This window comes from Phodopus roborovskii, unplaced genomic scaffold (genome assembly GCF_943737965.1).
Source record: "Phodopus roborovskii unplaced genomic scaffold, PHOROB, whole genome shotgun sequence".
NCBI lineage: Eukaryota > Metazoa > Chordata > Mammalia > Rodentia > Cricetidae > Phodopus > Phodopus roborovskii.
Genome location: NW_026125281.1, coordinates 29,229,960 through 29,256,539, shown reverse-complemented (window position 1 = coordinate 29,256,539; position 26,580 = coordinate 29,229,960). Strand labels below are relative to the sequence as shown.

General features: G+C 41.7%; 1 protein-coding gene across 2 annotated transcripts in view; it reads right to left on the bottom strand.

Annotated features, from left to right (window-relative positions):
- Positions 1-26,580, bottom strand: part of Faxc (failed axon connections homolog, metaxin like GST domain containing) — a 73,766-nt gene that overhangs the window by 45,981 nt on the left and 1,205 nt on the right. For both annotated transcript variants that reach the window (XR_007835374.1, XM_051198560.1), the window contains exons 2-4: positions 22,255-22,390; positions 12,293-12,489; positions 3,303-3,523 (exon numbers count right to left, since the gene is read on the bottom strand). Coding sequence is in view for 1 of the 2 variants with exons in the window: in XM_051198560.1 (XP_051054517.1) it covers positions 3,303-3,523; positions 12,293-12,489; positions 22,255-22,390 (554 nt within the window). In the remaining variant the exon portion in view is untranslated. The remainder of the gene's footprint in view (positions 1-3,302; positions 3,524-12,292; positions 12,490-22,254; positions 22,391-26,580) is intronic.

Genomic DNA, 26,580 nt, shown 5'->3' with positions numbered 1-26,580 from the left:
AAGATGCCAATCTGAAATAGTAAGAATTCACTTTAACACAATTCATGGGGAAATGTGGGGTCGCAGTTGCGTAGTAGGGAGACAGTGACGTCCTGAGTGAATGTGAATTGTTAATGTGGGCATGGCCAAGCCTTCCCTCCTGGTCATGTGCAGATATTGATAGTGTGTGTAGAAAATGTCTACCGTAGCTTTGTCCCCTCACCCCTTATTTACAGCCTGAGGCTGCTTCCCCACAGAGACTGGTCCTACCATGATTACCTAGCCCTGTGTCCTTGAGTCCACTGTATGCCATAACCTTGCCTCCTCATACAACTCTATATAACAAACACACTGAGCCTGGGGACACAGCAGCTTCTCCATCAGAAAGGCCACACCACCCAACCTCAGCTTTCCTGTCTGTGTCTGACGTTTCTTTATTCCCTCATCACCTCAATCAGCGCTCTGGAACCCAAGCCATGCAAAGACTCAGCAGTTTGAAAAGAATGTCTTAAGCCTGATATCCAGATTTTGATCCCCAGCTCTCCTCTACCTGACTGTGTGGCTTTGGAAAGTTACTCTGTAGGCTTCAATTTCCTCAACTATTGAATGGGCAGTGTTATACGACTTTGCCCTGAGTTCCATGGACCTTTCCTTACTTTCTTATTTTCTGTTTGCTTTTCAAATGTATCTGTAGACTTAAAACTAGGAGAACAAAAGTATAAGACAAGCAGTAGGCAAATCAAAGTCTGTCTGTTGTTTTCCCTGAATCAAGTAAAATACTAGGCATGTAGTCACATGGCGCAGAATATTTAATAATGTATGTACAGGTATATGATTCAAAATTATGTATAAAAATATTAAAAGACATCAAATGGTAACTTTGGTTAGCAATAGGTGGCAAAACTATTTTGACTTACTTTCCTTCTCTGTGCTTTTCTGAACCTTTCCAAACTTAAATAATTGACAAATTTAAAAAGTCAGGACAAAGGTTTTTGTCCCAAACACATTTTTCCTAGAAAACAATATTTCTAATGAAGTTAAGTTAAGGGCAAGTTCTGTGATGACATAAAATAAAGATTACTGCAACTCAAGCATTGCAACACCTTCCAGCAGTAGATCTGTTGCTACAAGCTGGCAGGAAGCAGTATTTGCGTTATGGACTTGCTAGACAGAAAGGATTCATTCGTGTCCTGGGTTAGACAGAGCAGAACCAAGAGAATCCATCATGGTACTCAGAACAGCACCCAACTTAAAATTTACAAATACTAAGCTGGGCGGTGGTGTCCCACAAGTTTAATCCCAGCAGAGACAGGCAGATCTCTATGAGTTTGAGGCTAGCCTGGTCTACAGAGCAAGTTACAGGACAGTCTCCAAAGCTACCCAGAGAAACCCTGTCTCAAAAAAACAAAACAAAAAAATTACAAATATTAAATGGGACTTCCCATTCAGACCATAGTCAACCACTGATGTCTAGAACGGCAAAAAGCGAGCTAAGTGAGGGCAAGTGTTTACAAGGCCTCTAGTTACTTACCAGTGAGGTATTTGCCTCTGGTCACCCAAAAATTGGGAACAAAGCATTGGTCTAGTCATTGAGTATTTAGAGGAAGAGTCAGTTTTCATTATTGCCTTTTTCAGCCTGCTCCCTAAATATCTGTCAATAAGGAACACTTTAGTGAAAAGATATTTACCAATCCTCTGGTTAAGAAGTCAATGCCAGGGCCAGGCAGTGGTGGCACACGCCTTTAATCCCAGCACTCAAAAGGCAGAGGCAGGTGGATCTCTGTGAGGTGGAGGCCACCCTGGTCTACTGAGTGAGTTCTGGGCCAGCTCCAGAGCTACAGGGAAAGCCTGTCTCAAAAAACCAAAAGAGGAAAGAAAAGGAAAAAACGTCAGGCTGGAGAGATGGCTCAGAGGTTAAGAGCACTGACTGTTCTTCCAGAGGTCCTGAGTTCAATTCCCAGCAACCATAAAGTGCCTCACAACCATCTATAATGAGATGTGGTGCCCTCTTCTGGCATGCAGGCAGAACACTGTGTACAAAAATAAATGCATACATTCATACATACATACATACATCTTTTAAAAAGTCAATGCTGTTCAACTCTAAAGAGGCTTTTCCTGGCATAATCTTTGCCATAATAACTCTGGGACTCAACTCCTTACTTGCTGAAGCTTCCAACGGCATAAGCTAGAGAGGAAGAGGAGTGAGTCAGAAACACACACAGCCACTGTTATGGGAAAAGGACCCATGTCAGAACTGGTCATCACAGACCACAGTTCCCAGAGCAAGGCACCACATGGAGTTCAAGGGAGGACTCGGGGTCCAGCAAGTATCTGGAACATGGACAACAAAGAACAGTCAATGTAGAGAGGTTATGCCCATAGAGTCTCCACTACTAAGACACCAAGTAGGTTTTAACAAAACAAACCCCAGACCCCACTTCCTCATGGAGGCAAGGAATATGACATGCTCAAAGATGAGGATGGTGACAGAACTGGAAATCACTGTGCCTCCATGGGAAGGCTGGTGAACAAACCAACTTCTGAAAATAAAACCAGAAGTCCCACTGAGGAATTGGTTCCATATTAGAGGACATTGGTTCACATCTAGGCCCTTGCTTTGAACAGTCTCTGTATGAACCGTCATAGCCAAGAATCAAGCTTACCCAGTACAGAACCACAGCAGCCCAGGGTTATCTGTGGCCAGCTGGTGAATGGAATATATCCATCCTCAATAGCCCATGGATATTTAAGATGCTATGTCTCTGTAAGGAGCTCCCCAGACATAATTTAGCCTACGGTGTGAAATAAATGCAAAATCTGAGATAAAACAGACTAGAAAGAAGAAAACTAAGGATATACACCAAAATGTAAGGTATAAGAAGATGGCAGTGTCAACACAAACATACACATACACACACACACACACACACACACACACACACACACACACACACACCAGTTCAGAAGCTGGGCTGTCACCAAGTCTGTCTAATTATACTTGCAGGCATGCTCACAACCAGCCTGAAGCCATTTATAAATAGAAGACATTCCTGGCTCAGAACCACCCTATCCTCAGAGTGCACTGGGAAATACCAGCATCCCCTGCAGCCAGGTCCTGATGCTGAAGTGTTCTCTAACTACACTGAAACTTAATACCAGAGTTTGCTCCTGGAAACTGGGAGACTTGGTTAAATAGTGAAAATGCAACCCTACATGCAGGAGCAAAAATCCCAACCAACCAAGTTAAGCTTGCAAACCAGCAGCACTCTATTGGTCATGCAACAGTAAGCACAGAAAATATAGAAGGTGTGGTACATTACCCAAAAGCCCTGCTAAGGACCGCATGTCCTTCTCCATCAGCATGTAAATCTCTTCCTCCGAGAAGCGGCCAATGCCGTGGCCGTGCATCTCCCGTTTCACAATTCCTTTTGTTACGTGGCACACGACCCACCTGAGCAGGTTACTGAAGGGACCACCACTAAGAGACAGCATCTTCCGGGTCTCATTGAGATTGTCCACCCACTGGCAATAAGCTAACGTCCTGGAATTGTGTGGAAACAAATTACTACCGTGCATCAAAGATGTGGAGCTCTGCAGTCACTTTCAAAAGCATCGTTCAGAACCAAGTTAATAGTGGTGTTTAGCCTGAGCAGCCGGTGTTACTACAATGGCTCTGGTGCAGCTAGACTTACAAGCTTTGAAAGTACGCTGGAGTCCCGTGTTCCCGTTTAACCAAGTCTTCCCAGTCCCCTGCCCTCGGGTTCCTCTGTCCTTTCTCTTATGTTGTCTCACAGAAACAATCCACAGATTTCAGCCAAGTTGGCAAGTGCTATGGGGTGCACAGCAGGGCAGCAGCAAGTGGGAAGCGAGCATCCCCTTCTGGAGCTTAAGGATCGCTCCATGGGCAGGTGCTTTGCGCTAAGTCCTATGTTTCCGTGTTGTATAGTACATGTATTTCACATTTCATGATGAAAAGGGTTAGGTTATTTTTTAAGACACCTTTTTGTCTTTTAGACAAAGGTTAAGTTAAAGGTATACCTGTCTATGTCTGTATGTCATAAATTATATTCTGTGAATGTGTAAGTTATTTGCTCTCCCTCGAGCTGTTTCCAGGTACTCACCCAAGGAACTGTGGAATCATTTTTCCTACCATGGTACTTATGGCAAACACACCCATTCAGTGTCCCCACAAGGCACATACACACAGTCAAGCATACTACCAGCTGCAACACCTCTACTTTTCCTTTCTTGCTTTTAGAAACCTGTACAATCTCAAAAGTGTTTTTTATAACTAAGTTATGAGATATAAAGGGTTCCCTCGGAGAAGAATATACCTGTGAGAGTATACACATGAAATATTTCAACTTTCTTCATACTGAAGAAAATGTGTTGAACATCACCTGTACCCCAGATGTGAGCTGACATGCAGTAATGGTCTCTTAAAAGTCAGGAATGTAAAAGCAGTTATTAGGGGGAAAACCCCAAAGAATGAAGGTAAGTTGTAGCTACAAAGGGATGTTATTTTATGCAGAAGAAAATGAGAGCTGGGGTGCATCTCAGTGGTCGGTACAGTTTGCCAGCCTGTGTTGGCCCTGGCATTCTCCTCGAGCACCACCAAAAATTGCCCTGAAATTTTTAGCATTTTTATGCTCTAGAAAAATGAAAACATACAAGAAATAGATTTACCTAAAGTTTTTTTTAATCATTGCTGCATTTCTCCTAAAAGTCCTCATTTTAATGCATTCTCCATCCTACAGCCATACTGAACTCTTCCCTGTTATCTTTTAAAAGATGAGCTACAATTCTGCAGAAAGCTCTGTGTGTGTGTATGTTCACAAATCTCTCAAAATAAAGAACTGTAAAGTGAAGAAATGAATTTTGCTGAAAACAGAAAAAAGTACTTCACAGCAATATTTGACTGGGCATAGACAGTGCAGGTTATGGGTCTTTCGATGTGAAATATCTCACACTTATTCCACTGAATTCTACATAAGTGTGAACATGATCTCTTTTTTATGCCTGCGATAACTATTCCGTCAGAATAATGATCATTGAGATACTAATTGTAAATCATCTAAATTCACAATAACTGGGTTACACACTTTTGATGTCTGAAAATGGTTTTAGGAAAAAAATTAATCCTACACTGAGACTAAAACAGGTAATAACAAAACAGAGAGGGTACCTAAAGCACAAAAATGAGGAATGCGCAACTCTACATTGAAAAGTTCTCATAAAAAGAAAAGAAGTTAGATCCTAGAAATAACTGCAGGGGACAGGGAGGAGCTCAAGAGGTACCTGCCTGAAGACACTGGCTCCTGGGCCTACGAGAAGTCCAGGAGTATGGTGGGCTCCAGGATGCATATGAGGAAGCTTATCAGACCCGAGGCAGAAGGGCACTACAGAGCAGATCACTGCAGGCCTGGGGCCAGGCTGAATCACTTAATTCCAAAAGAAAAGGTTAGGCACTGGAAAATTTCAACCAGACAAGAAACGCAATCAGACCTGTGGCAATGCTGGTAGGAAGGCTGGCTAGGAGACAGGCTGAGTGAGACAGACAAGAAATGATGTGTCAACCAAACCACGACACACAGAGAGGTGTCACACGGTGCTCGGAGAAAAATGAGGTAGAAATGTCCAGTAACCAATGGATATGAGGGGAAAGTGGGTGTTTTCTCCCTGGCTAATAATTTGAGAAGATTTCAGTGCTGGATCACACACAGCAGAACAGATTTGGGGAATGAAAGAGAGGTTAACCCGTGGCACTTGAAGGTTCCAAAGAGCTGGCCAACTAAAGAGATTCAGAAAGTAGAAAGAACTCAGGGAGTACTGGTGGGCAGGGACATGTTAGCCAGTTTTAAAGCTGTGCAGGGAAATGAAATTATCTAAGGGAATTTCTAGAATGAGGACAGTATTAGGGAAACCATAGTTCAAAGACAAATTAGAAGATAAGAAAGTAAGGCTGGAAGAGGGTATGGAGAGGAGAGACGTCTCATTTTCCAAGATGCAGGGAATGTGGGTCTCATAAAGGATAGAGAGATACAGACAGGTTAAGATTCCTGCCTGGTGCTAACTTCTCTTCCCTCTACACATGGACCCATGGAAAGTGAAGAAATGTCAGTGGATACAGAGTAGCAGGTGGTAGGAGAGGCAGCTGTCTGCCTCACACAGTTCAGCAGCGACAGCCAAGGGTGTGAGGTTCACACCCTGCAAGAGCAGCTTGAACGAAGGGCACGGGAGAAGAAAAACTGCACTCATTCAGAACTCTGCAGCTAAACGTAGCCTTGTCGTTCTCTCTTCCCCTTTCTACTCTGGACAAGTGTGCCTGTGTGTCTGCGTGAGTGTGTATGTATGCATATGTATCTGTGTGTGCGTGTGTGTGTGTGTGTGTGTGTGTGTGTGTTTATGCATGTGAGTGTGTATGTATTTGTGTGCAGGTGTATGTATGTATGTACAAGTGTGTAAGCATATATGGATGTGTGTTTATACACACATACATGTGTGTGTGCGCAAGTATGTATGTGTACATGTGTTTATGCCTGTCCATTCCTATGTTCAGTATGTACACAAACAAATGTGTTATGAGAGCACATGAGCACGTATATGCACAAATGTGAAGGCTAGATCTTCCTTGGGCTCTGCCCATAGTGTTTTCCAGTCGGGGTCTCTACTGACCCAGAATTTACCAAGTGTAGCTAGGCTACCTGGCTAGTACTCCAGAGCCATGCCTACCCCTGCCTTCCCAGCACTGAGATTACAAGTGTGTACCACCACACCTGGCTTTTGGGGGGCTAAGGGGTGGGGGCAGTACATTCTATGCATGCATGTGCCCCAAGAGACCAGAAGAGGGTGTCAGGTCCCCTGGAGCTGGTGTTACCTGTGATGGACGCTAGGAATAGAACTTAGGTCCTCTGGAAGAACAGCAAGCACTCTTAACCACTCAGCTCCTTAAACTCTCCCCCAGCAATGACAATCACAAAGGCTTAATCAAGGAAGGCTTTCTCCATAAAGGCCCTCTCCAGCCTGAGATCCATCAGTACACTGGTTGTCATTCATTTCCTTTGCTAAAGAATAAATTGTTGACTGAATGAAAAGCAGTTTTACACTGAACCAATGTTGGCTCTGCGATGTCTCTAAGGGATGACATGTACTTAGAAAAACAGAGAGAAGGATCCATGGAGGAAGATGAAACGGTCGCCAATGGAGTCTTCGGGAATGCTCATGGCACCTTTATCTTCACTGGGAAGAAGCCCAGTGCATAAAGAGGCATGAATTATTAACTGGGATCAGCAGGAAGGGGCAATTGGGAAAGACTAGCATAAGCAATTAAAGTAATTTATCATATGAAAATCTATTTCAGAAAGTTAAGATACTCATTTTCCTTATCACGACTAATGTGTGTAATCTTGCCTACAAAAATGGGGTCAAAGATTTAAAGATTTAAAACTTGCTCAAACCTTTCTAAAGGAAACCAACAAATAGGAGAAAAGCCAAGCGTCATCGTAATCCCAACCCATAGGAAGCTAAGGCAGAAGGATTGTGAGTTTATATAACTCGCTAGACTACGTCACAGATCCTGTCTCAGGGAGACCACAAGTCAGGGTGGAGAGAAGGAGGGAAGAAATAGGCAAAAACGGTTCATCCCTGGTTTGGTTTGTTTTGTCTTGATTTGATTTTTAGTACTGAAGCAAACCTAATACCTTATGATTGCTATATTCCCACCATAACCTAACATGAACTCAGGCCCAAGGCATAAACGAACACCAACATACAGAAAGCTACAAACTGCTGAGTCTGAAAGTGCGGCCTTCCAAGCCATAAGAATGCCTTTTTCACTGCTGGGCATGGTGACGCAGCTTTCAACCCCAGCACTCAGAAGCCTGGGGTGGCTAGATCTCTATGAGTTCCCAGCTAGCCAAGATAACACAGTGACACCCTGTCTCCAAAAAAAAAATCTCTCTCCATGGTGCTATACCATTGCTGTCTTTTATTTATATTCTATATTAAAGGGGTAGGAACTTCTGATGTATTTCTCCAACTACCTTCAAATTTCACCAGCCCCCCAAACAGGAGCTCTCTGTAGAGCTAACACTGGATAAGGAAGGGGAAACATGGGATGAACCTGTGCCATTGCCATCAGCCATCTCCTTCCAGCTTTCACACACCTTCCTGTAAACCATCTTATGAAAGTTTCCCATCTCCCTGTGAAAGACTTCAACTAGCAAGGAAATGAAATAAAGCCCAAATAATTGGAATGCTGGGTGGAATTTGCTAACCACCGGCCCTGAGATAGCAGGATACCAAGAATTCACACTGCCCCTCCTTTCCATGAGTCAGCAGGTGGTAAATAGGGTCATTAAGAAACAAAGAGATAGCTGCAACTCCATTTTGCCCAGACAATTAGCACACCCTGAGGCCCTAAGGTCTGCTGACCCTAACAGGGAGACCATTCGGCCTCAAAGGGTCACATACTCAAAGGACAGAGGGTCACACTCCCTCCCTAAGCTTGTTGGGTTTTGCCTTTAAAAACACCTGTGCCTGGGGAATGAGGCTTCCCTCTGGCCTACATGCTGAGAGAGCCCGTTTGTGCAAACGATTCCAGTTCATTAAAGCCTCTTGCGTGTTGCAGCAACTGGACTGGACATTGAGTTCTTAGGGGTACCGACCGAAACTGGTAGACTCCTCATTCTGAGGGTCTTACACCTGGAATACTAAAATTTTATCAAAAGCCAAGCTCAGGCTGAAGATTGCCTTCGGTACTGGAGTGCTTGTCTAGCTTGCACATGGCCCTGGCTTCAATACCAGTGCCCCCAAAAAATGAAACTTAAAGTTTACAAATTATGGAGAACCTAGAAGCTCATTTGGTCATTGAAAATGTAGAGTGTTGTATTTACTATATAGGGTTAGAAGACGCTTAAGGTCTTCACTGATGGCCACAAGGGGGCAGCATGCATCACTGAAGAAGCAAGGGTATCACAAAAATCAATTTCATGCTTGTAATTTGATTCTGTCTCAGAAAACCTTTAACACCAGTTTCCAAGCATTGGATCTAACTTAAGCAGTCAGTATAAAACAAAGGAGATAAGAAAGAAAGAAAAAAAAAAAACAGCCTGCTTCATCTTCAATAATAGCTTCTATAATGCAAGTGGGATGTAATTATATAGATTTCAAATGCAAGAAAAACAACTTTACAGCTGACTGTGCTTATCTGAATAAACCTAAAACATAGCTCGAAATTATGTCTTGTGTGTGTGTGTGTGTGTGTGTGTGTGTGTGTGTGTGTGTGTGTGTGTGTGTGTCTTGGGGCCCATAAAGATGGCTCCCTTCATTTTGCCTCAAGGTCAGAGAGTTCAAAACTGTCCTTAGCGAGTCAAAAGACCTAAATGTCTAAGGCTTGGCTACTGCAGGAAGTTTTTGTCTTGGTAGCTGATGTCTTATCTAAATAACAACAGACTTGACCCTCAAGGCTGGATACCAGGTATGGTTACCAAATACTTGAAGGATTAAGGGAAGAAAGTCTGTTTGCTCCTTATACATGATAATAGTAGTCTACTGCCATGTCCCCCTTTTGGTTGGGGTGCATAAGAATGTTAAATAAACTTGGGGCAATCAGTATTCACTGGATTGCTGTCCTGACTCTATCCTGCATCTCTGTCTTTCTCTTAAGCATCTTTACCTGCCTTTCTCAATCCACACTCCCCATCTCAGGTAAGAACCAGGCAAGTTGGCTGGATCTGGACTGAGGCCCACAGACAGCTTCCCACCATCATGTAACATCATAATGCCAGCTTTCCATCACTTCTGCCTTGCAGAAAATTGTACCCAAGCATTTTTAAAGTTCCAAGCTAAATAAAATATACCCCCTACCAAAAAAAAAAAAAAAAAACCCTCAGATCATCAAATAGCTGAGCCAAGCACTGAGGGTTTACTGAGTCTTTTCTCCCACCACATAGGAGCTCAATGCTTATTAACATGTAAGAAAACCTCACAGAAAACTACCACACATTGAGGTCAGGTCCTATACTGGGCCAGCTTCCATTTTACTGTCTTGGATGGGAAGAGCAGGGCAGTAGAAGACCAAAGGGCAGGGCCAGTCCAGGGAGTCATTGCCTTAGTATTCTTGTGAGAGTAGGGATATGACCTCGCATATCCCTAGTAGGGATCTCCCTAGCAGATGGGGTCTCTGCAGGGGGGCAGAGGGGAGGAAAAGACACAGGACAAAGGTTTGCTTCCCTTTTGCTACTAGAATGAATATATATTGTATATCAAAATGCTCCCAGATTTTTCTAATGAAAGTGAGTTAGAGAGACAATACTAGCCTTTAAGGAGGCTATGTACCACCCAAGTAATGCAAACCCTTGGAAGTTAATGGTCTCCCTCCTGCCCCTTCTAGTTCACATCCATAGTCTGCCCTACCTTCCATATTAGCAGAGGGCTACTGAAGATCAGAGTAGAAACATACTGTCTGAGAGCTTCTATCAGAGAATAAAGTAGCAATAAAAATTGTGTAACACTGTGAAAAGCAAACTTCACCATCAGTGGCCCAGGACAGGTTCTCCATTTCCCTCTGCCACTGAAGAGTTGAGTCTGAAACCTGGCAAACAAATAAGATGGGATCCTTTCCACAAGCCTTTCCCAGAAGCCAAGGGAGCCGGCCAGTCATGCATCTTAATGCCCACTGTGACAAAGCAGAGCCCTGGCATGACACGGAAAGCACCCAGGCTCCTGCAAACACTCAATGTGCTCTCTTCCACACTGACACAAGGCACTTGGTCAGCCCTCCTTCATCTTTATAGTGAGGTGGGGAGAGGATGTGAAATGCTGGTCAGCCCCAAAATAAACAGTTAAAAAGTCAAACATAGGAAGAGAAAAAGAGAGGGCCACTTAAAATCCTGGAGATCGGAACATCTAGTTTTCTAGTTGTGAAGAGGGCAAATGGATGAAACAGTGACCAAGCCCACAGTCAGTCCTATGGGAGATGGTCCCCGTGGGAGGAAGTGGTTAGAAAAAGCTCCAGGCCAGCATCTAACCAAGAAATAGTACTGCGAATACAGTGGAATTAACGATACTTAATTAAGGATTGGAGACACAGTACAGTCTGCAAATATGCCATCTCTAGTGTAGAGAAGGGTTAGAAACACCAGAAAATAGTTGTAAGAGGGGAAAGCCCACAAGAAAATATGTCTACCAAGCAAGACTAGCCAAATGTGATTAACTTGAATGGTGCTGAAGCAGCTTTGGGGATAGCAAAGCAAAACAGAGCAACTGGTCAACCCAACTTCAAATTTATGTGATACCTCAAATTTGGGGATTATGGAGTCGGGTATTGGTGGCTCACACCTTTGATCCCAGCATTTGGGATGCAGAGACAGGAAGATCTCTGTGAGTTCAAGGCCAGCCTGGTCTACAGAGCTAGTTCCAGGACAGGTTCCAAAGCAATAGAGAAACCCTGTCTCAAAAAAAACAAAAACAAAAACAAACAAACAAACAAAATTGGGGGACTATGAATGCAGCAATCAGCACAGAATGCTATCTGAGGAAAGGTGACATACTTTCACAATTGTGTAATTGATTACACTGAGAAATCCAATCTCTACTTAGCCTTTCACACCTTCCTCCAGTACATGCTGCTCTTTCGTTCGTCCTTCCTTCCTTCCTCCCTTCCTTCCTTCCTCCTTTCTTTCTTTCTCCTCCTCTCTTCTTGCTTTTTCCTTTTAGACAGAGTTTCTCTGTGTAGCCCTGGCTGTTCTAGGACTTAACTCTCTAGACCAGGCTGATCTCAAACTCAAAGATCCACCTGCCTCTGCCTTCCAAGTGCTGGGATTAAAGGCTTTCACCACCACTGTCCAGCATTTTCATTCAGAAGTTTATACTAATGAGCCTCACAAATTGAAATATCCCCTTCCTAAATCCAGCAAATTGCAGCATGCAGACTATGAAGTGTGTATGTGTGTCTGTCTGTGTGTGTGTGTGTCTGTGTGTGTGGTTGGTAAAACATCAAAGGAAGACTGTGTTGTTATAATTGAAATCCAAGTTTCAGTTTGCATAATGGTTTACCTGGAATGCAGTCTGCTTATAAATTTCCAGGCTCTTTGGCAGAGTTGACTGTGAAAGATGGACTCTTAAGAATGCCTGTGGAGTCCTGGTCTAGAGTACTTGGAGACAACAGACAGAACTTTGACCCTAAGTCAAAGTTGTTTTTAATAAACTTTGAGAAAGCTGAGTAAAACACTCTTGAGAAGGTGTGTGTGAGAAAGCAGGAGAGAATTTGGGCTGACTGGGAGTGTACAGGGACACAGCAGAGACTCACCAGTAGAAGTGTTCTTCCACCATCTTGGTCACGGCTCTTGAGACAGCTCTTTCATGAGGGCCAAGATTTTTGTTTAGGTTCACTCCAAGTTTCTCTTCCAGAAAGTCAATTATGAACTCTGTACCAGACACTTTTTCATTATTATATTCAATCCAAGGCATTTTCCCTTGAGCAGAGAGCTTTCCACCAAAATAGTTCTAAATGGTATTTAAGAGAGAGAGAGAGAGAGAGAGAGAGAGAGAGAGAGAGAGAGAGAGAGAGAGAAGCAATGTGTATATAAATTACACTGATTAGCAGAACCAAACATTCCAACCCACAAGTGCTGGTGTCCGTACTACCTACTCAAATGAACTCAGCATATTAACTCTTTAAGATTGTTACTCTAGAAGGTGAAAAGAAGAGCCTTTTACTGAACATCAAAGTGTTAATTTATCCCCATAGGTTCGATCAGCACTCAAATTCTATATGGACTAAGGGAGTTATGGGACTCTGAGGCAAGGAGTAAGAGAGGGAAAGGGTGGGTTCAAAATGGGCAAAACTAGCTATAACGTGTAAACATTTCACAAATAACAAAAGAGTGAAAATAAACCACAAAGAAGCTTGTACCAACTCAGTATCCAAAGAACTCACTTGAAATCCAATATGTGGAATCTGAATGATGTTTTCTGTCACTACACTACAAGCTAGCAGCCCCCTAAGTTATCATATCATTCCAAGGTTAAAAAGAAGAACATACAACAGTCTCAACTGTAGCATCTCCTAAGGAAATTCAGCAGGTTCCTGGTTTTTATGTGTAGTCCTAAGGGTGGTACCCAGAATCTGTTCAGACAAGCTCTATTTTGATTCTATAAGCATGTTAGAAGTGTACAATATCTCAGAATATCTTGATCTAGAAAGGAGGTGGACAGATCAAGTCACATGATTTATTGTTAAAATTACAGTAACATGTGTTCTCCAGTGTATATAAAGACCTAGACCACATGAATGGAGGTAATTCTGGAGAATTTCATGTCTTCAACCATATTTCTCAATAAATACAGTCATTTAAACCTCAAAGTTGATTGTTAGACTACACAAACTAAATTAATCTGATTGTACAAATAGATAATGCAAACACTATTAGATAATGACAAATGTTAGCCTCTCTGAGAAAACTGACACTAAAATACATGGTGGGCATGAAAGGCGAACCACTTCAAACCTGACAATGTCTTAAGCTAAACACACACCTCTCTTCTTAAAAAAAAAAAGTACTTATTATTTTATGTATAGAAGTGTTTGCCTGGATGTATGTCTGCACCTGGTGCCAGTAGAAGCCAAAAGGGGTCATTAGATCCCTGGAACTGGAGTTACAGACAGTTGTGAGCCTTCATGTGGGTGCTGGGAACTGAACCAGGACCCTCTGGAAAGGAGGCATTCTCGTAACTAAAATGCCACCTCTCCAGCCCCTACAACTTCCTTCTAATCAGGCCATTTCACCCCTAAGAGGGGTGAGAGTCAGAAAGCACATAGCAGACAAAGACATGTACACAAAAGTCAGAGCTAACGAGACAGCTCTGTGGTTAAGAAAATGTAGTGTTCTTCCAGAGGACCTGAGTTTGGTTCTCACCGACTATAACAGGTGGCTCACAACCACATATACATAAATAAAAAAAAATAATTTTCATACTCATACACTTTTTTAAAATTATCAAAACAGGAAAAATGCTATTCAGAGACAAATTAACAAACAAGTCTCCAAATATACAACAGGTTATTATCCAGGAAAAAGGAGAGAATGAACTATTTACACACAAATAGCGTGGATAAATTGTGTGAGTAGAATTAGCCAGACTTAAAAGGACTGCCCAGGGCTGAGGACAACTCAGTCAGTAAAGTGCCTGCTTTGCAAACAGAAGGACCTGAGTCCAAGCCACAAACTCCACATGAAAAGCCACAAGTGGAATAGGCATCTGTGAGTACTGGGGAGGAAGAGACAAGCAAGCCACTGGGGCTTACTGGCCGGGTGGCCTGGCCAAAATAATGAGCTCTGTGGTGGTTTGAATGGGGCTGGGTCCCCAGTTAGGAGGTGTGGCCTTGTTGGAGGACATATGTCATTGGGGGTAAGCCTGCTAGGCTGTCTTTCTCTGTGTCTATCTCTGTCTCTGTCTCTCTCTCTCTCTCTCTGCCAGCTGCCTGGGGATCAGAATGTAAAACTCACAACTACTGCTCCAACACCATGTCGTCGGCTTGCTTCCTGCCATGATGATCGTGGACTAAACCTCTGACATTATATCCAAGCCCCAATTAAACACTTTCTTTTTTAACAGTTGCCACGGTCATGGTGTCTCTTCACAGCAGTAGAACGAAAACTAAGACAAGCTCCAAGGTCAGTAAGAGACCATGTCTCAAAAATTAAGATAGAGAACAACAGACGAAAACACCCAACGTCAGTCTATGACTTCCACATGCCACACACAGACACACACATGCTGGGCATTGAGGTGTACACCTTTAACTCCAGCCCTTCGGAGGCAGAACTAGACAGATTTCTGTGAGTTTGAGGCCAGCCTGCTCTACAATAGTGAGTTCCAGCCCAACACACATACAAAAGAACACTGTAAATTCTTTTTTTTTTTAATTCTAGAAAATATAAACTAATTTCTGGTGACATAAGGTCTATCTATGGTTGTAGAGGACAATGAAGGATGGTAGGAAGAGAATTTCAAAGAGGCACATGAAAATTTTAGAAGAAAATGGATCTTTTCACTGTGTTTTATTTTGAGACAGTCTTATGTGGCCCAGGCTAGCCTGGGATGCATCATATAGTTGAGACTGGCCTCGAACTCCTGATCCTTCCACGTCTAGCCTTAAGTGCTAAGATCACAGGTTTGCACCAGCACCCGGCATTTACACTTAACATGTGCAACACATGTGTGTCAATTTTGGCTATCTAAAGTTGTGGGCTTTTTTTTTTTTTTTTAAGAGAAGACAGTATTAGATAAAATTTGGAATACATCAATCCTGAATATCTTTAAATGTGTCTCTAGAGGTCAGCAAAATCTTCCTATAGAAAGCCATGTATACACTTAAGGCCTTAAGTCTCTATTAACAGCTCAACGCTACGGAAGAGGCAGAAGAACCAGCATGGGTCACCACAAGTGACCAACTTTGACTGCTCCCCCAAAAAAGTCATGCACTTCATGAATGACAAATAATTATTTTTTTTACTCCTCCTCCAACTATTTAAAAGTTTATAAATGCTTCTTCCTCCCCAGGCCCGATAAGAACAACCCCTGCTGCAAACGCTAGCAGCTACCCACCTTCTCGATAGAGAAACCAAATCAAAACCAAGGCAGCATCATTCAGACCAAACCCTACACAAGAAGACACCTTTTTGCAAAGGTGTATTATAACAGAAAACTCTATAAACATTTTCCAGAGCAGTGAACTCTCCCTAGGAATCCCAAAACTTCAAACATTTAAAAAAAAAATGGGGTTTTTGGGCTTTTTTTTTTTGTGGGGGTGGACACTTGGATTAAGACCCAAATAAATGTTAGAGAAGACCAGAGTAAAACACAGTCTTCTAGACACCATAGGACAGCTGTACTCACTAACACATCCCAGCTGTGACTGCCTGCACAGGACCTGTACAAGATAAGTCAGTCAACATCGACGTGGTTGGAGAAGGGGCTGACATGAGGAGCCATGGGAGATGGCTGCTAGGAGAGGAAGAGTAGTTTTCTATAAGAATGTGGTCCCCGGAAGTTTACCATATTCCAATGGTGACCCCACACCTACGAGTAAATGGGGCCCAACAAATTAGATTCAGTGTGTTATTTTTTTTTATAAAAGACACAAAGATTGAAGGATGTAGACACAGATCTAGGAGAAGTGGGAGATGAAGAGCTGAGGGTAAATATGGTCTAACTATATTATAAGCATGTGTGAAATTCTTGAAGAATTAATAAAAATTATTGTATTAAAATTATCATGTTGTAATTGGAGACATGGCACAGTGGTTAAAAATACTGGCTGCTCTTCCAGAGGACATAGGTTCAATTCCCAGAACTCATATGACATCCCACAACCATCTGTAACTCCAGTCCCGGGGGATCTAATGCCCTTTTTTGACCTCTACAAGAATCAGGAACACACATACATGGTCCACAGACACAAATACAGGCAACACTCACATGCTAAATAAATAGATAAATGAATATTTTTAAATCATTCAACTTGCTTTTGCTTAAATCACACCAAGATTTGTATGTGCCTTTCTAAGAAACCAGTGGGGCATGTTACTTCAATGGCTAACAACAGAAGATAGCAGCTCTCTGAGGCAAGTCTCTGTCTAGGAATTGCCCCTCTTGCAAATTGTATATGGTATACACTGGTGTATGCCCTACTTCTGAGATCTCTGTGTAATCTCAGGGTTATGGTGACAGGGCAGGCATCCTTTTGTCCTGGACTTCTCTATTGGTAGGTGATCTCACCTTTTCAGAAGACTCAAAAGCAGAGTGTGAACTAGCTAAACGCTACTTACCACTATCTTGGGTAAACTGGTCTCTGTTCATAGAGTGATACTTTAACCCATTGCTTAATATCAAATGATAATAAGCAGTTATTATCATTTAATTTAATTATCAATTAATTTTAGGCAAGCCTGAAAAAGAGTGGTAACCAAATACAGATTGTCTGTGCACAATTTAGAAAATGGAACCTCATCTAGTAGTATACTTTATGCCAAGAACCTTTGGCTGTATATTGCTATACAGTAAACAACTTGTACAATCATACATGGCCACTCCCTAGACATTACCCTTATTGCTAACTAAAAGTAATATCACACATCTTTTGCACAATATTAGTTTACACTGTGAAGATACGTCTTTGCCAAGGCATCTTCTGAGTGGTTTAAAAAAGAACTGAATGGCCAATGGCAGGAAGAGGTTAAGTAGGACTTCCAGAGACAAAGAGGACTCTGGGAAAAAGAAAGGCAGAGTCACCAGCCAGACTCAAAGGAAGCAAGAGGTACAAGATGAAAGAGAGGTGATGCCACATGGCAGAACATAGGCTAATATAAATGGGTTAATTTAAGTTATAAGAGTTACTTCAGATAAGTCTAAGCTAAAGACTGGGCTTTCATAATTAATATGTCTCTGTATCATTATTTGAGAAAAAACTTGTTACACACATTTCTGAAAGTTACAATGAAAATGAGGGCAAATATTCTTCCTCAAAATCATCAAGTGGTAATGAATCATGGAAACATATGTTTGTGTCCCTGCACTCAGGAGGCTGAGGCAGGAGGACCACTTTAAATCAGCTTGGACAACATAGTTGAATTCAAGGCCAATCTAGGCTACATACTAAAAACTAAAGCAATTTAAAGTGCTTACCATGCAATCAAGAAGATCAGAATTCACATTCCCAGAGCCCATGTAAATGCAGGGTGGACATGGTAGCTCACCTGTAATTCCAGCCTTGGAGGAGGAGACAGGACCCCAAAGCAAGCTGGTGAGTGAGCCTGGCCAAATCAGCAAGCTCTGGGTTTAATTGAGAAAGACCCTGCCTCAGTGGCCAAGGAGGAAAAGCAATCAAGGAAGAGTCTCATTCTCAACCTTGGGCCTCCAATACACACCCTTGCACTGACACACACATCCCAGCACACACGCACGCACAGGCACTGCACACATACACACATGGAAACAAAACAAAACTTAAAAGCTAGGATTGTAACTCAGTGGTAGATCACTTATCTCACATACATAGCATAGGCCTCTGGCTGACCCCAGCACCCTCCTCCTCCTACAAACAAATTCCAATGGCAATCCACACTCACACCATCCAGCAGCTGCCATCTGCCAGCCTCGCTGGTTATCGGTCTTTCTGGTTCCTGCTTCAACTTCCACACCCAATCCGATCACTCTGCATAGTCACCAGCTTTTATAGGAATCCCTTTCCCCGTCCTCTGTGATGGCCTTGTCTCCTGAACGCTGGGTAAGCAATTCGTTAACAACATTGCCATTCACTATGCAAGGAAGTGAGCACTCACCGCACTCAGAACTACCACCAGACACCTCCCACTGGCTACATTCCAGGTAATTTGACTACCTTTCAAAAACTATAACTCATTGGGAAAAGTCCATGTACCTAATGTATATTGTAGTTTTGTAGGAAAACTGTCTTTATTTGGGAAATATGCATGTAAGCATTTTAAGTGAAGTTTCATGATTTCTGCAAAAACATGTTTCTCAAAAAATAGAAAAAGAGCTAAACCAAAAGAGGCTAAATAATATCCATAAGTGAAACTGTGGGAAAGGACTGGGGTGCTCATTATACTACTCATTTAAGTTGTCCATAGATGAGAGAAAACCAAGCCAAAGAAATGGAAAGACAGGATGAACAAATGAGCAGAAGTGAAGCCTGAGGACCACAGAGAGGACTTTAGCCGTTGCACAGTAAAATTCCTGGGCTGGGAAGCATAGGGGATCTAAACACAAAACACTAGACTTCTAAGAAGAATGACCACTACAAGAGAAAGGAAACAAGCTGAATATAGGTAGCATGAAGCAGAAATACTGAGACAGACTGAATGCTTTTAGATAGCACAATAAATACCCTCCCACAGATAAAGGGAGAAACTAGGAAAACTGACTGAGGAGACACACATTTTAAGAAAAGATACAAGTCAACTTCAGTCAGCAGTTGACCAGCAATGGTGACACACACTGTACTTGGGAGGTAGAGGCAAGGGGAAAGGCTGACAAAGGTCACACAGGGAAGCCACTTCAAAAGGAAAGAACACAACAGAGGAAAAACACAACGAGGACCTGAGAGATGGCTCAGCTGGGAAGGGCAAACTGCCCTTCCGAGAACCTGAGTGTGATTCCCACCACCCACAACTACCTATAACTCCAACTTCAAAGATCACCGGTGCCTCCAGGAGCATCTGAAAGCACATGTGCACACCCCCAGACACACAGACATACATTCTGCAATGGAGCAGAGAACTACAGGCCAGCACAGAGACAGGGGAAATAAAAAGCAGAGATCCAGGCAACAGGAAACAGGCAGGGAAAGTTATTAAAGGGAATATTTTAAGAATATTGATCATTGTTTTCCCCAGAATTAAAAAAAAACACATAGTCCATCTCACCCCAGTCAGAGTGGCTCTCTCCAAGAAAACAAATGATAACAAATGCCAGTAAAAAAAAAAAATACAGAGAAAGACAACACTTGGGCACTGCTGCGTGAATATAAATTGATGCAGTCAATATGCAGAATAAAGGTTTCTCAAAAATAGCTACCATATGAGCCAGCTACACCACTGCTGGATATATAACTGAAGGGATCCAAATCAGCACTGTTCCCAACAGCCAAATTAAGACACCAGCCTGAGTGTCTAACAATATGTGAATAAATTAAGAAAAGGTGTCCTATGTACACAGTAGAGTTTTACTCAGCCATAAAGAATAATAAAGTTATGTCAGTTACTGGAAAATGGATTGAAATGGAGATCACTGTGGTAAGTGGAACACACCAGACTCAGAAAGACCAAGTTCACATTTTCTTTCATATGAAAAAAACCTATATTTAAGTTTATACATATGCATCTATTGTGCCGTGAAACTAGAAAGAGGACCTGATGGGAGATGTCCGTCCGTTTGCTGTGAATATGTTTCTCTTATTGGTTGATGAATAAAGCTGTTTCAGCCAATGGACAGATAGGATTTAGCCAGGTGGGAAATCCAAACATGGATAGAGAAAGGTAGCTGCCAGGGGAGGAAGCAAGCGGCCCGGGCATCACCAGTAAGCAAAGACTATGTGAAGATAGAAATGGGTTAATAATTAAGAGAGAGCTAGTCAATAAGAATCCTGAGCCAATAGGCCAAGCAGTTTGTAATTAATATAAACCGCTGTGTGTTTATTTGGGACTAAACAGCTGCGGGACCAGGTGAGACAGAAACTTTCATCCACAAGGACCACAAGAGGGGAAGAAAATTGAAGCAAATTGTTGGAGAGAGGGCAAAGTAATTCATGTGACTGGGGGAGGAGACTATTTGGGGTGAAGACAGGGTCAAATTAAACAAAGTATAATGACACGTATAAGAAAATGTTATATTCACAACCAAACAAACTACTAACTAAGACACAAACCAGCAAAACCCAAACCAGCTTCTCTGTCTCTACACTGTGCATCTTCATGGGGTCAGATTTCTCCATGAATTTCAGATATCAACCAAAATAAAGTATTGGTAATAGCAGGCATTTACCTAATAAACTAGAAATAAAATAGATTTACAAAAATGCAAAAAAAGTCACTTTTTCCAGTAAATGTTTTTATGTTTGAAAATGTATTGTTTTTGCTCATGTGTGTTATCTCCAATGAAATCACTCATGTTATCTCTCATAAAATCACTGCTTTTCATGTTAGCATTAAGAATTATTAAAAAGACAATAGACACATAAGAACTCATATTGAAAGAGTTTAAAACTTTGGAAACTAAAGCATTTTTAAATGTGATCTTTTGTAGTATAAGTACCTGATAACATAACCTCAAATATGTAAACAGTATTAAAGTGCTAACATAACACAAAAAAAGAGACCAATCAACAAAGACTTGAATGCTTTGAAACTAACAGGTAAGCCATTTTAAGAGAGCAAAAATACAGCACTAAAAATAAAATATCCTCAAGCAAGTAAAAACACATAAACTGCTCTATACTGATAAGATTTAATTATTTTCTACCATTTAAAAAATAATAACCATACACTTGAATACACAGTAAACTGAAGGACTTGGTGTCACAGAGACTATTTTCTATGGCCATAATATCAAAACCAATTGTAGAAACAAGGCTTCGATAGATTTCCATATGGCTAGAACTTGTTAAAAAGAAAACCATATGGGAAAAATTTAAAGATACACAAAGAAATGAGAACAACAACAAAAAACACATCAAATGTGTTGCCTATCTCTAACACTACTGAGGGAAAGATGGATACCTCCAAATACACACTTTTGTTTATTCCTTTTTATGTAATAATGTTTATTTTTTATATTGTGGAAATGTATAAGTTTAGAATATTGCATATATATTTAATAATGAGCTATAGTTAAGGTTTTGGTTTATTTTCTTTTTTCATGGGGTGAAAATGCTTGCAAATCACTTATTCCACGTGAGTGTACGCATGTGTATATGGATGTGTGTTTCTTTTTCCCTCTTTTTTCTCAAATTTCTTCTTACAGTTTTTTTTTTTATTTATTTACTTTATGTGTCAGTCTTTTGCCTTCATGCATATCTGTGTGTCACATGCTTTCCTTGATGCCTGGGGTCAGAAAGGACATGGGATCCCCTGTAACTGGGGATCATAAACCACCACGTAGGTGTTGGGAACCCAACCAGGGTCCTCTACAGGAGTCACAGGACTAGCTCTCAGTCACTGAGCATCAATCCAACACCCTTTGTGTCGTTAATGCTAAAATCGACAGCTACTTCCTTGAAAGGCCCTCGAGCGAAACATGGAAAAATTCAAAAGTCAAAGGCCAGAGCTATAGGTAAGTGGTAAAACCAACCCTTGTCTAGTGCATGTGAGGCACTAGTTTCAATCCTTTTGTACTACCAATCTATTTTTTTACATATCCACCCAATTGCTATTATGCCCTCTAACCCCACATTCATGGAGGACAAAACGATAAATGAAAATCTAAAAGAAAAGACCCACCAGGAAGTAGCACCCTCAAATTTCTCACCAGCTGCCCAGTAAGCCTACCCAAACCTCCAACCACAGGACTCATTAAAAAGAAATACTCTCATTCCTTCATTGTAAAAAGAAACCCATAGACCCTGGAGTCAAGTATCTCTCTCTGACTGGGCACTGTCTTTTACCCTGACATCCACTTGTGTGACATTAACTACACCCCCTCTATGTAATATTGAGACCATAAGAATAAAAGGTATTTGCAAACAAGTACCTGATAGGGTAGGTCAGCCATTCTCAAGTAGGTTTCCATTTTCAAACAGAAGGGAGATAAGCTGGGGACACCATTATTAGGTCTTGCAAACTGATGTAAAATAATAGCATCCTTGGAGTCAAGCTCTTGCTGTTTCCTGTCAAAACCAAAACAGAAGTAAAGGACAGCCTGCATGTTAGCTTTCTGTTGCATTGGGGCCTCAAGAGGCCCCTGGAGGCTGGTAGTCCTCTATGAACAATCAGAGGTGTGTGTGACAGCTCTCACCTCATGCGGTGTTTACAGAACAGAAGCATGGTGGACAAACAGGAGGACCTAACGAACTCTAAAATGGCTATAATCCAGTGGCTCTGGGAAGTAACTACAAATCAGCTTGCCTCCTATGGGCAAGAGGGATACTTCTAGAACACACATTCTGTGCTTACTATGTGTTCTACCAGATTCTGCACCACTCTGATTCCATGGGTATCTCATTTAGTCTTCAAACACAACCTCATGAAATATATATATGGTACTTCAGGCCTCCAATCCTAGCTCTCAGGAGGTTCAAACACAAGGATCACACTTTTATGGACTGCCTGGGCTACAGAGAATGCTGGGTACAGAGAAAGCCACATTGCTAGAACATTGCAGAACCTGGGCAGTGCCTATATGCCTGCCTTACACAACACTTTGAAACAGACCCTTTAGGAGGCTGTGATATGATGCCCACCTACTGGGAATCTGAAACTAAACATCCAGGTTCTTTTTACATATTTATAATAACAAGGATTAAATAATATCTGTAAACATTTAATAACATATTTCACACTGAACTGTAGAGGAATTTATTCTTACAGATATTGTCTTGTTCACTTGCAAAATCTTCCCTATCTGGTTCATAAATTCCTCAGAAACCTACTACAATTTCATCTGACTACCTTTTCCCAGTCATATAAACTCCATTCTTAAGGCTTGACCCTCCCTAAGCTTCTACTTCCCTCTCCAAATTTCAGTTTAATTCTATACCTACTTGTGGCCAAGCAGGAATAACTTGTCACCTTCAACCACACTGTGCTCACAAGTTTTGCCAACTCCACTTCATAAAACAAATTCTCTTGAGGATTACTAGCTAAGGGCCTAGTCAATTTGAAGAACTCAGAATGATTCATTCTGAAATTACAAGCCCAAAAAATTAAAATATTTACGATAAAACAAAGACTTTCCTTTATAGGAGATGTGTGGGAGGTCCGATATTAAAATCTGACTCATTTTGACTGTTAGTAGACAACACAAACTCTACAATTCACAATTGACTTTGCCCAATAAAATAATTCACATTACAAAGTGGTGTTTTTGTGTAAATTAGCGAGGCAAAGGTTAAGAACTGAAAGGAGATAAATATGAAATCTGCTGCTCTACTAGCCGGAAGAATCAAATTCTAAAGGTTAACTTAGACCCTCATAGTCAACATAGATGATGGTCAGGTGCCAACATGTACCAGTGAGTATAGACACAGCTTTTATCAACCCACTTAATTCTGATAATCCCTCTCTAAGTCGGCATAGTTGAAGTTTAAATTTGGGACACCATACTAACATTTCATAGCAGACAGGGAACTTGAAAGTCAGAATATAACTTGCCCTAGAAACACCAATTTCAGATTAAGTCTGTCAGGCCAGCCAAGCCTGGCGGTGAGTCCCAGCTATTCAGAAGGCATAGGCAAGAAAACTGTAAGTTCAAGGCCAGCCTAGGCAACTCAGCTAGACCATGTCTCAAAAAAAAAAAAAAAAAAAAAAAAAAAAAAGAGTCCAAAGTGGGGTGAGGTGAGGATTTAGCTCTGTGGTAGTCTACTTGGCTTCCACAGGAGATACACCGAAACACCTCTGGTTGCAATTCCTAGCACAAATGAAAAATAAAAAAGAAAAAAAATGTTATATATCAAGTCTGAAATAATTACAGATCCCAAGAGTCCAAAGAAAAGAAAGTTGGCAGTCCCTTGGTTAGTTTTATTAACACAACCAGTTTGACTCAGCTAGATAGTGTACTGAATGCCCATAGGACAAACTCCTAAGTAGTTCACTTGTGTTAACATCAAGTCAACTGGATAAGGAAGGCTACTATTATTATTTCCATTCTATAGATGATACTGATTAAGAACTTGCTAGCATCAAAGGTACATGATTGGCTAAACACAGAATCAAATTTGAAACCAGATAATCTGGCTCCATAGGCCTCCTTCTACATGTCAGGACCCTTCCCCTAGATTAGGGTCCAGATCACATGAGTTGCTTCCTGTGCAATTTATTTCACAAAATGACCGTAGCATGAGATTTGAAAGGAGGACACCTGCAGAGGCCAGCTGGCTAGTTAACAGGACACTAACTCTGTCCTGCCCCTGCTCTACACAGATGGTCATTGCCATCAGTCATGGAGATCAGATAGGGACCCTCTGGCTGGAATATCCAAATCGCAAATGAGCTCCGGGAATGAAGTCATTATTTAGTCATTCACTTTACAAGCAAATTTCCAGATGCTTGAGTGAATTTAAATATAGATGCCAGACCATCTCCACATGGGGGAAACAAAGGGTTAAAATACAGTAATTATTTAAAAATATAACAGTAGAGAAATACAAGCACCCAAAATAATATCCCAGACAAGTACCCATGCTTCCCCCTAAAAATGTCTGCACTAGTTATACTCATTAATTAGACTTCTTAAGCAGCCTGACAACGTCATTTTCTCATGAGACAAAGCCATAGATCAAGGTTAACCTGGGCAGCAGAAAGTCCTGGCGGGTCAGGGAAAAGTTGATAGTCGCCAAGGAACTAAGACAGGGCAGGCAGTTTGAATTATATTTTCCTCCCACACATTTCAGATTTTGATTTGTTTTTCTGCCTAAACTGTACAGACACTTGAAGCTGAAATTTCTTGTACTTCTGAAGCCTGTTTTTAGTGCCCTGTCTGCTCCTTGTCTCTTTGCTCTTGGAAGTTGGCAGGAAGTTGTATCTTGACACAGGACTGTCTTCCCAGGCAATGCCCCTGTTCTCCTCCTTTCTCCCCCAACAACACCTCAGAACAGGCACTTTCTCACATGCAGCCAGGCTCCACATTGGAACCTCAGTCTTACTCCTGTTCCCACATAATCTTGGGCAGGTTACCGTCTACTCTTTAGTGGTAGTTGTTAAAGATACTTGGAAACACACACACACACACACACACACACACACACACACACACACACACACACAGGAGTCCTACTAAGTTCCCAAACTTGGGCAGCCTTCTTTCAGATTGTATTATAATAAGGTTTATCAATTCATTTGTCAAGAAACAAAAGTGAATGAACATGGGTCTTAAAACATCTTGATCCAGTATCCAGAGCTAAGGCTTCTGGTCACCGTGATGGATAGGGAAGGATCTAGCCTGGACAGAGCTTACTAACATCCAGGGTACAGAGCTCCCAGGGTGTGGTCTATTCCAAAGTGAGCTCCCAAGGCCCCACTATTTCTGCAAGGTCATTTAAGCCACATTTTGGATTCAGCTTTGAATCCAAAGCTTTGGGTTCCATTTAAAACCTTCACACTCTCTACAAGCTGGAAAAATGCTGGGAAGCCACATGGTATATGGACAGTCCTCACAGGCTTTGGACTGAAATAGAACCCAGAAATGACTAGCTGTTGTTTAAAATGCTGCAGAGTTGGGTGAGAGTTCTTTATATGGACCGAAACCTGACTGGCAATAGAGAATAACCCTGGAGATAATTCACTTTAAAACTTTGGTATTTGGTTCAAGTAGGTTCAAGGCATTGAGCTAAAGGAGATGTAGCAAACTTAAAACAAACTTCTCAGTCTTCCATTGTGGCTAAGTAATAGGAAAGCCAACATATTCTCTCTGCCTTAGCTGATTCCTTACCCTCTCAGAACTATCAAATGGTGTGAATACTGCAGGGCTATCACAGTGTTCTCCTGCAGTTCCTGAAAGCCCATTGGAGGTCACAGATACTTTATAACCTCTAGGACTAGGTACCTCTCTTCACTATACTTCACTCTACTCACCACACCCCTGGAAAATGGGGTCTTAACTTATCCTTGCCCCTTCAGAAAATACTAGGCAGAAGAGGAATGCTCAACTACTGAACACTGATCTGTCTCCAATAATCTCCAGTGACTAGGGCCCCGAATGCATGGAACTTTTAACCATAAACAGTCATATAAGTTAACCAAAAGCTGCCTTGGTATCCTGTAGTATCACCTACTCCACTAAAGATCTATGGGACTAGCAGTACCAACAGCAGGGGTCCATGTATTGTGAGTCTCAAGCCTGTACACATTCTGCGGCAGGCAG